General features: G+C 40.4%; 1 protein-coding gene across 1 annotated transcript; it reads left to right on the top strand.

Annotated features, from left to right (window-relative positions):
- The first annotated feature begins 4262 nt into the window (after window positions 1–4262).
- Window positions 4263–10413, top strand: LOC148371249 (trypsin-like). Its single transcript, XM_088329233.1, has 5 exons — window positions 4263–4382; window positions 5722–5878; window positions 7651–7904; window positions 8835–8971; window positions 10217–10413. The coding sequence occupies exons 1-5, from the start codon at window positions 4343–4345 to the stop codon at window positions 10364–10366; spliced, it is 738 nt and encodes a 245-aa protein (XP_088185359.1). The 5' UTR covers window positions 4263–4342; the 3' UTR covers window positions 10367–10413.
- Window positions 10414–10997: the final 584 nt, after the last annotated feature.

The raw sequence follows: 10997 nt of genomic DNA, 5'->3' as shown, positions 1-10997 counted from the left end.
CCCTGTTCCTATTCAAGTCTGCCTTAAAATGCTGACACTGCTCTCTGGTGCCTTTGTTTTTGTCATTACATTTCTTTCCCCTCGTTATTAACGGCAGTTGGCATTAGTTTGTATGGCAGTGTCCTTCAGCAGGTTTCCCTGGGGGCCTGATGGCCCGTGATGAATTTTTCACTCGCCCGCAGACTGTCATAAAATTAATATGTGGCCTGTCAGTAATGTTGACCGCAGTATAAAACACTTTTTTTTTTTTTTAAATAAACATTTCAACAAGACCCACAGCTTTCTCTGAGAATTTATGCTGCCCCTCGTTCCTCTAAGGCGACTCTAAATGAAAAAAAGGAAGTTGACTGTGAGGGCTGCAGCTTCCAGCTCTAGTCAAAATTAGGGCATTTTTTTACCGAAATCTGAAACGACTGCGTCTGCCTAATTTCCCAAGAGACTGTGGCCCATTTCAAAGAAAATGATATTAAGAGGCATTGCCAGATGTAGAATGCAGACTAAAAAAAAGCAAACTGGAGACAAACACTGAAAAGGTGAAGCAACTGGAAGCGGTTTTAACAAAACAGCAGCGCCATTTCACGAGACCCCGCAAGTCAAATGTAAATGCTACAAAGGTGAGCTATGAGGATGTGACGCTAATCGGCATGCACTGTAAACTTTTCACAGAGGGTGAATTTATCACACTGTTCTAAAAATATTAAAGCTGAATAGTCTGCCCTCACACAATTTCAGTTTAGCAAATCTGACCTGCTTTCTCAAAAGTTTAAACACCCCTGCCCTACAAGTTGCGCCCAATTGTACAGGTACATGCTACATCTAAGTAAGGCACTATTAAATGTCTTAAGTGCAGATTATGGATCAATCATAGTAATTTATGGTCCAGGACAAAAATTTAGTGTTTCCTGTTGGTAAATTGTTTAAGAATTTCCTGCAACTGAAAATACAAGCTAAATATTACATTTTTTCCAGTCTATATGGGGTGACATTTGTCTCAAAGACTAATGTATTCGTGATTTACTCAAATCTAAAAATGTGTTGATAAATGCACTCACAATATTTAAAATCACAACGCTAATAGCAGTTACACTGGCTCAAGATTGGAGAACTCAAATGAAATTTAAAAAATTTGCAGTTAAATGTTTTTTTTTTTTGGTCTATATTTTGGTACTAGAACACTTTTCACAAAATGACAATGCATTTCACGAAGATGTATTCCGAAAACTCACTGATCAAAATGAGAGAAGAATGACTTTGGCATGGAAATCAAATTCCGTCAACAATTAGAAGTATACAGGCCGCTGCTGTGTCTGGGATTTTGGTCCATTCTTCATCCAGCCTCCTCCAGTTTGGTGATTGCAGTTGGTATTTTGACCATACCTTTGTCACCAAGGATTTTCCAGAGGTTCTCTGTTGGGTTAATCAGGACTCTGGGCAGGCCATTCCATTAAATCAATGTTTTCATTTTTTAAGGAATTTTTTTACCTGATTTGTTGTGTGACGTGGAGCATTGTCCTGCATGAAGATCCTGGCTGATTGGGCGATGAACGCAAGTAAGGAACCATGTGCTATTGGAAGAAGGTTCTGATGTACATTTGCATTCACACGGCCATGTAGCTGCACAAGAGGCCCAACTCTTGCTGCTGAAAACATACCCCAAACCATGACACTTCCTCCTCCACCTTTCACTGACTTTTACACACTTTGGGATTACAGTATTCTTTCTCCATGTGTCACTGAAAATAATGCTCCCATCAGAACCAAACAAATTTGCTTTCATCACTGAAGTAAACTCTACCAGTTCTTTGTCCATACAACATCTTCCTCGGCAAAGCTCGGTCTAGCTTTTATTTGTTGCTAATGAGAGGTTTGGTTCACTGCAGTGTGAGCCTTCAGTCCAAGGCCTCTTGAGACACTATGGCAAGACAAATCCTTACCATTTCCAGCTTCAGTGCGGAAACGATTACCCATGGACATCCCCCGGAGTGAACTGTCCTCTCTTGCATTTGTTTTCCACAAACAACCAGCCTTTTTGGGTGACTTGAATGCGTTGGTAGTTTGGTCAAGATTCAATGTTCTTGAAATCACTGATTTTGAAGGATCAACTTGTCCCGTATGGCTGATAGAGTCACGCATTTCATATTTATCTGGAAAACCTGCCACAGGCTTTCAGTCACTTTAAAACGGCCCACCATCTTGCAAAGAAAGTGAAATTAGCTGTTGGAATGCCAGTTAAATAAGGGTTGACAGATCATCAAAGAAATAAGCACCATGTGCTCGATTAGCACCTTAAGTGGGAGGCACCTGAAATTGTTTTCTAATTATGATCAGTGCATTTTTGGAAAAATACAGATTTTTTTCTTTAAATTGCCTTACCCATATTGTGGAAAAACGTTGCAGTAGCTTTGTATAGTCACAATAAATGTCTGTAAACTGTTTAGCAGTGAAGACGACATTATTTCAGAATTATTCCATTGTTTGTAAAATGCTCTCTAATTTTGATCTCCGGTGTATATTTGTCAGACATGGGACCAAGTCACACATGTGCAAGTCTCAAGTAAGTCTCAAGTCTTCACCTTCAAGTCCCAAGTAAGTCCCAAGTATTTTTTTCTTGGGCAAGTCAAGTCACAAGTCAAGTCCCGAGTCTTAGATTGCCAAGTCCAAGTCAAGTCACAAGTCATAAAAACAGCGACTCGAGTCGACTCGAGTCCAAGTCACTAAGTCTCAAGTCCCCATGTCTGATATTTGTGTATATATATGATTCACACCAGTTGTCTTTTTTTAATGGTATTGAAAAATTGGCTTTAAAAGTCCTTAAAAATGTGCTTGAATGGACTGCAGAAAACGACTATCACAATATTGAACTCTTCTGCACAGTTCAGTCTGTTCCAGAGCCATCCCAAGGCATAAGCGAACTAAGCGGCCTCTAAGTGGCCTCAAAGAGCGGTTAACCTTTTTGTCCCCATTGACACATATGTGTATCTACAACAACAGAAATCTTCTACAGAAGCACTACAAAACTAAATATCAAATATAGTGCTCAAAAACAGGGACTTCGTATATTGTTTTGCTTTCATCTGGAAAAGAAAAAAAACGTATAGAAATACTAAAAAATACTATGATACAAAACACTTTGGAAATATTACCCGAGAATCATGACGAAAACACAACTACAGTAATATTACAAAAATACCAAAGAAATATGACAAAAACAAGACTATGGGAAAACTACAATAATTTACAAAAATACTCATTTGGAAATGCATCAAAAATACAACTTCTTAATACTATAATACATAACATTATCAGAATGATATTACTGCATGCAGAAATACTACTACAGAAGTATTAGAACAGAAATACTGCAAAAATACAACTAGAGCGATACAACAAAAATAAAACTACAGAAATACTATAGATGTACATTAAACATTCTACAATAGAAATACTACAAAATACATCAGAAATAGTACAAAAATTTAAAAAAGGATTTCCACAAAAACACCAAAATCATTACTGTAATAGTACAAAATATTACAGACATACAACAAAAATCTACTATCGTAATACACCAAAAATACTACAGAAATGCTAAGAATTTACTACAATGGAAAAACGAACAAGAAAACTGCTGCAGAAATAGTCAGAAATAGAACTAGAGTGATACCATAAAAACGACTAAACTTAAACAAAAATCCAACTATAAGACTGAAAAATACTTTTAAAAAAGTACAACTACTGTGACGCTTGAAAACTAAACCTCAAATAAAGTGCTTAAAACAGGAACCTTATATATTATTTTTCTTTAATTGTGATTGTTTCAAAACCAATTTGATAAAACTAATTAAGTCAAAAGAACTATACCATGTAAATGTCTGCATGTATATTTCTTCCCAAATTCAAAAAAATTGATCTTTTTCCAAGTTTTGCCCCTCGGCCCAAAATTTTGGACCCATGGCGGCCCCGACTCCATATAGTTGCCCAACCCTGGATTAGAACATGGAATGGCTTATAGTAGATATTCAAATGATCACGTAATAAGGGGCCGAAAATCTAATTGTGCCTAGGGCCCCATGAAGGCTCGGGCCCTGCCATAGGTAATGGCTCCTACTTCCATGATTACATCATCTTAAATGGCTTCTCGGAGCTGTCACTTTAACATGGAATCAGGACACTGTTGATAGGACTCAAGGTCTTTTTGCCAGATGCTTCTTTCCCAAGATGCAACTTGGTTTTTTCCCCCGGCTTTTTCCTCGTACCCCACCCCGACCTTGAACGGCTTATATATGAATATGACTCGGCTGATGCCTGCTGCTTCTTGGATATCCACGCTAAACACGTCGCCATGAAGGTCCTGATTCTGCTGGCTTTGTTTGGAGCGGCATGTAAGAATTAAACCATTTTTGTAGCTGTTACCCCAAAAATAGTTTTATACAGGCAAAAATAATAATAGACTGTAAAAACATGTGCTGGAATTATTTTTTGTAGAAAAGAAAAGTATCTTCAAATGCAATAGTAAAATGAATACAAATGCAATTCCAGGGTATTTTACCGTCTTTGACACTTAACACCAGCTCGAGGCCATATGGTGGAAAAATAAATTACTCACGGGACCGAACTACCATATGAAAGCATAAGAAAAAGGATAATGAGCAAGAGAAAGGGAGAGAAAAAAAAGTGAGAAAGTTTAAAAGAGAGGGAAAGGAAAACACGTGAGAAATAACTTGCAAGAGAAGAGAGAACAGAAAGATGGAGAAAGAAAAAAAAGAAAGAGACAGAAACTGATAAATAGAGGAAAAGAGAACAAAAGAGAAAGGCGGAGAAAAAAATGAGATAAAGAGAATTAGAGACAAAGAGAGAGAGGGAAAGGGGAAGTCAAGAGAAAAAGAGAAAGACGAGGAGAAATCATTACAGTTACAGTTGCTTTGTGACTGGCTCTGCCTGGCTTTAGCGACATCCAATGGAGATTTTTAAAACGAGAGCTTTTATTTTGTCTCTCTCTTTCTCCCTCTCTTTTTTTCTCTTTATTGCTTTCTCTGCTTATTTCCTTCTCTTTCTCCTCTCCCTTTCTCTCTCTTATCTCTCTCCCTGTCTCTCCCTTTTCCTTATCACTCTCTTTTTGTCTTTGTTTCTTTTCTCATCTTTCTATGTCCTTGTCTGTTTCTCCCTCTTTCTCCCTGTTATTTCTTTCTCTCACTCCCTTTCTTTTGGTCTTTATCTTTTCTCTCTCTTTGTTTTCAATTCTCTTTCCATCTTTTTTCTTTTTCTTTGTTTCTCTTTTTTGCTCTTTGTTTCTCTTGCTCGTTTTTTTAACTCTCTCTTTGTCCCCCTCTCCCTTTCTTTTCTCACTCTTGTTTTCTATTTCTCCATTTTCTTTTCATTTTTTCTTTCTTTTTCCATCTCTTTCTTTCTCTTTCTCTCTTTGTCTCTTGCTCTCTCTCTCTCTCTCTCTTTGTCTCTCTCTCTCTCTCTCTCTCTCTCTCTCTCTCCCTATCTCTCACCCCCCCTCTCTCTCCAACTCTCTATCTCTCTCTCGCCCTCTCGCCCTCTCTCTTGCTAGTCCGCCCCCGGTAAGTGTGTTTTTCCACCATGTGGTCTCCGAGCTCAAAAGAGTACGACATCTCCAGGTTTAGACCAATTAATCGAGTTTAAAAGCTACTTTCAGATGTGCAAATTGTCTTTTTTTCAGTAATCGCAAATATATTTATTCTTCTCATGCCCCAGTTGTTGCCGCCGAGCAGGATGACAAAGTGGTCGGGGGGTACGAGTGCCCCCGTCACTCGGTCCCGTATCAGGTTTCGCTAAACGCCGGCTACCACTTTTGCGGAGGCTCCCTCATCTCCAGCCAATGGGTGGTCTCCGCTGCCCACTGCTACAAATCGTGAGTACAAATACATTGGAAGTAGGTTTTTAGCCTTCTTTGCCTATGCCGTCTTTAAAAGAGGCATATTAATATCAACCTCGGTTAATAAATGTAAGGAGTTACAGTTTTTGTCTTTTATTCTGAATACGCATTACTGCAAAGCTTCCTGATTATTGTCAAACAATTGCTCTCGCCCCTTTACAAAACAAATATAAATACAGGTATATCATGTATACACATGTGTCAGAACCAGAACAAATGGTAGACCCAACCGCGTAATGTTTCACAAAAGAGTTTATTGGAATATCGAGGAGCAAACGCCAGCGATCCGGTGCTCGCTGGACAGCTCACGGGATCGATGCGTGATCGGAATGCGGGAGATCGGAGTGTGGTCGGTGGTCAAAAACGGGTCGATAGCCGGAGCGGGAGATCAGAGCGTGGTCGATAGGCAAAAAGGGGTCAATAGCCGGAGACAAATATGAAATCAGGAACAGACGAGTGGGATACGGATGAAGACGGGACAGACGAGAGCCATAGTTAAAGTGCTTGCCTTGCGTAAGCGGACGTTCGCTGACGGACTGACAAGGAGTGACTGGAGTACTGGGAATAAATAGTAGGGGAATCAATCAGGCAACTAGCAGCAGCTGGCGCCAAACGACCTGGCACAGGTGAGGGCAATCATGACACACGTGTATATATACACCTACATACATACATATATTGTCACAAGCCAGAAACGGAGACAGGGCCCAGTAGCGTTCGTTTTACTCCGTTTTATTGATAAAGAGGGAGAGTAGGGCTTGCTTCCACGATCAGATGACCGACGGACACAGGTAGCAGGTGGCTGTAACGCGGAAGTGGCACTTCCGTGTCGAGCGAGGATAATTGTAGGCAGCAGGGATACTGGTCACTAGCCGGGACGGGAGAGAAAGGGCGGTATCGAGTTCAAAAAAGAGGTCGGCAACAGGTATCAGGCAGGAAACAGGGCAAAACAGGTCGGTGGTAGGGGTGGCAGAACAGGGCAGAAACGGGTCCAGAAACAGGTTTGCAACAGGTATCAGGCAGGAGAAAACAGGGCAGGATAATGTTGGGAGGTATGAGCTTGCCGAGCTGGGAGCATAGGTCCAAAAAGAGTCTCTGAACCAATCAGCACTCAGGGCTGTTGGCAGTCACAGGTGCCCTGAATCAGCAATCATGACATATACACAGGTTACATACATGCTTTTACACTCATATAATCCTATATGCATACTTACACTTACACATAGGCACAAATATATATATATATATATATATATATATATATATATATATATATATATATATAGTGCATACACATACTTATGTACCTACATACAAGAATTCAAATAGATCTCCGTACTGTTACTGTGCCATCTTAATACATAAATCAAATTCACCCGTTATTATTCATGGTCATTCTCCTTTGTACCCACCAAGCAACATATATTTGTACTTTCCTTGAACTAAAGGATAATTTGACTTTGCTTCAAGTCCTCGTTGAGATTGTTCCATACTTTTACACAGGTCATAGCTATACAGAAACTTCTCAACGTTCTTACATTTAAGGATTTGAAGTTACGTCTCCCCCTAAACTGATAGCCTCCCTCCCGATTCCGAAATATTTCTGGTAATTGTCTGTTTTTGCCTCATACATGGTCATTGTCGTTTGATATGATACGACGTCAGGAAATTTCAACAGTTTTCACTTAAGCACGGCCACTGTTGCTAGCCAAAACAGCAGCGTTCAAACTCCACGCTCCCCCCCGCAGTCGCATTCAGGTGCGCCTGGGAGAACACAACATCGAGGTCAACGAAGGCACGGAGCAGTGGATCGACTCGGCCGTGCTGGTCAAACACCCGCAGTACAACAGCCGTAACCTGGATAACGACATCATGCTCATCAAGCTAAGCCGCCCGGCCGCCCTCAACAACTACGTCCGCACCGTCCCGCTGCCCTCGCGTTGCACCTTCGCCGATGAGAACTGCATGGTCTCTGGATGGGGCAACATGGCCGCCAATGGCAGTGAGTCACAGGACGCCGAAACCCGTTTCAGCTCCTGGGCTGCATGGTGGGGGAAAAAGTTCTCGCGGTGTCCGGGCTAGTTGGTTCAAGAGAGAGAAACAAAGAGAGAGAGAGGAATAAGGAGAGGGGAAGAGAGAAAGAGAGAGCAAAAGAGAGAGAACGAGCAAGAGGGACAGAACAAGGGAGCGAGCGAGCGAGAGAGAGAGAAGAAGTTAGAGAGAAAGAAAGAAAGACAGTACAAGAGAGAGAAAGAGAAATAGAGAGAAAAATATATAGTGAGTGAGAAAGAGATAAAAATATAGAGGGGGATAAAGATGAATGAAGAGAGAGCAGAAAAGAGAGCAAAAGAGAGGGAACAAATAAGAAAGACAGAATAAGCGAGCAAAAGAGAGTGAGAGAACAAGTGAGAGTGAGAGAAAGAAAGGACGAGAAAGAGAAAGGAAAGAGCGAGAAGTAGAAAGAGAACTAGAGAGGGAAATGGATAAGGAAAAATAGATGGAGAAATAGATAGAAAAAAAATAGATAGAGAGCAATAAAGAGATAAAACGAGAGAAGGGGATAAAGATAGATGAAACGAGAGAGAGAGAGGGATGAAGAGAAAAAGAGAGAGAGAATAAGCAAAAGAGAGGGAACAACCAAGAGAGACAGGACAAGCGAGCAACAGAGAGTGAGAGCTCAAGTGAGAGAGAGAGAAAGAAAGGACGAGAAAGATAAAGGAAAGAGAGAAATAGAAAGAGAACTAGAGAGAGAAATAGATAAAGAAAAATAGATAGAGAGCAAGAAAGAGATAAAAGGAGAGAGGAGGGAATAAAGATAGATGAAACGAGAGAGGGAGAGATGAAGAGAAAAAGAGAGAGAATAAGAAAATGAGAGAGTTTAAACCAAATTTGTATAAAGCTACTAATGCACTTTTGTTGTTTTCTTCCTCAGACAACTTCCCTCAAAGGCTTCAGTGTCTGAGACAGCCCATCATTGATGACAGAATCTGTCAGAATGCTTACCCGCACCTCTTCACTCAGAACATGCTCTGCTCTGGCTTCATGCAGGGCGGCGCCAGCAGCTGCCAGGTACGCCTGGCTTCAATTCACTGGGGGGGCTGTGCATTTCACACCTAGGCCTTCGGTAATGCTACGTCTGAACACGTCCCATCCTCAACAACCATTTGCCCCATGCTCTCGCTCAGATTTTTCATGCTGAAGAAAGCCATTGAGAACGTTGTGGGATTTTCCTGCAAAATTATCCACAAGACTTTCAGTTCTGTTCTTAGTTGAGTCACATCAAAAAGCCTTATGTGGCTTTGTGTTAAGCTGGAGAAGGCTGCATGTGGGAAAGGTTTTCTGGTATTGCCCAAACTCCTGCTGTTTGCTGGTCTTGAAATCTGGTCTTAATCCGCCAAATAACATTTAGGATTCTTACGAGTGCTTAACATCCTTAAAATCCTTTCATTTTGTGTTTTCAAAGATTAAAAAGTGCTTGAATTTTTGGCAAAGGGCTTGTATATGCTTGGATTCATCGCTGTATTTCAACAAGTCTGTTAAATGACAGTGACACTGCTCAGTGGTGGCTTCACTTTGCCATTTCTTCTTTGCTCTTGATTAGCGGTGCTGGCATTACTTTGTGAGGCATTGTTCTCCAAAGCGTCATTGTTCCCTATACGTTGAGGTTTGTGAAGGCGAATTGATAAGGACGTTTTTTTTTTTTTTATACACAGGTCCTCATTGGTTATCACAGGCCAAGGACCGTAAAACATTTTTGCAATTGTCCAAGAGCGGTGTCAATCAAATGATCAGAGACTAACGAGTCTGTTTATTTTTTAAGGGGAGTAATGAAGCCGAATAGATGGATCCTCAAGCAATGCAGGAATTCTTCTGGGTGGATTTTTTTTTTAATCTGTCATCATTATCGTGTGTTTTGAAGTAAATATTTTACACGGACTCTCGTAAATTTAACCAGACCACGTTTGTGGGAAATCGTTTCATGAGTAGAAGTTCCCAGTGCTTTTGAATGTGATTTCTGTTTTTATAGTTTTCCGGTATCCAGTCCAGATTGATCGTAATGTTTTTAAGATGAGTATATTCTAATCCCAAAGATGTAAAATTTCCAATGATACGTGGCATGACGTATTTCAATGACTGGTGACATCGCCAAGACACCACTTTGATTATCAACGTTCCAATGGCCGGGTCGGACTGAGATGTCGATATTATCTAAACTGGCAGGGAAGGCTTTGCAGGCCTCGACGGTCCACCGCCGGTAACGTCTAACAAGTCCGGCACATCACCAACGGCTTCTCTTATTCTCTGTCATGACAGGGAGACTCCGGTGGTCCTCTGGTGTGCAACGGCGAGCTTCAGGGTGTTGTGTCCTGGGGCTACGATTGCGCCATGAAGGGACACCCCAGCGTCTACGCCCGCGTGTGTCGTTACAACTCGTGGATCAACAATGTCATGAGGAGTTACTAAGTCAATGACCAAGAAGCTCTTTGTTCAATAAAGATGACCACTTCAAATGTTTGCTATAATTTAGAATTAAATAGAATAGAATATACCTTTATTATCATTGTTACAAAATGGGTTGAACATATTGTGACAACGAAATTGGGCGTGGCATTCCAGTTTCACATTTTACTGAGAGAATAAAAAAAAAAAAAAAAAGATAAAAGATAATTTACACAATATTTACACAAGAAAGTGTGGGCATGTATTGGCAGAAGATATTTACATAGGGTGTTTACATACAGGTTTGGGATCGTATTAGTGCAATATGCGGTGGTGCAAACTAGGCAACATTGTGCAAAGTAAGCAAAGGCATAAATACAATTTTATTATATTTATCTTGATAGTCTTTTATCATATTTTTCTCTATAAAGTCTTAATTACATGTTTACTCAGGAGTGCCAGGTCTAATCTCGTTGCATAAAATGTTTCACCACTTTCGAAATAAAGCAGCCATATAGTAATATACTAGTGTTGGTTTCCTTGGCTTTGAGGCTAGTGAAAATAAATACAATGCCCCAATTTGGACAATAGTTAAAAAGCAGAATTAAATGACTCTGAAATACTTCTAATGAACGTTTTTCATCGTTTGGCACAG

Source organism: Urocampus carinirostris, chromosome 2 (genome assembly GCF_059441175.1).
Source record: "Urocampus carinirostris isolate Australia breed hairy pipefish chromosome 2, RoL_Ucar_1.0, whole genome shotgun sequence".
Classification (NCBI taxonomy): Eukaryota; Metazoa; Chordata; class Actinopteri; order Syngnathiformes; family Syngnathidae; genus Urocampus; species Urocampus carinirostris.
The sequence above is the reverse complement of the archived record's forward strand: the minus strand, read 5'-3'. Positions and strand labels throughout refer to the sequence as shown.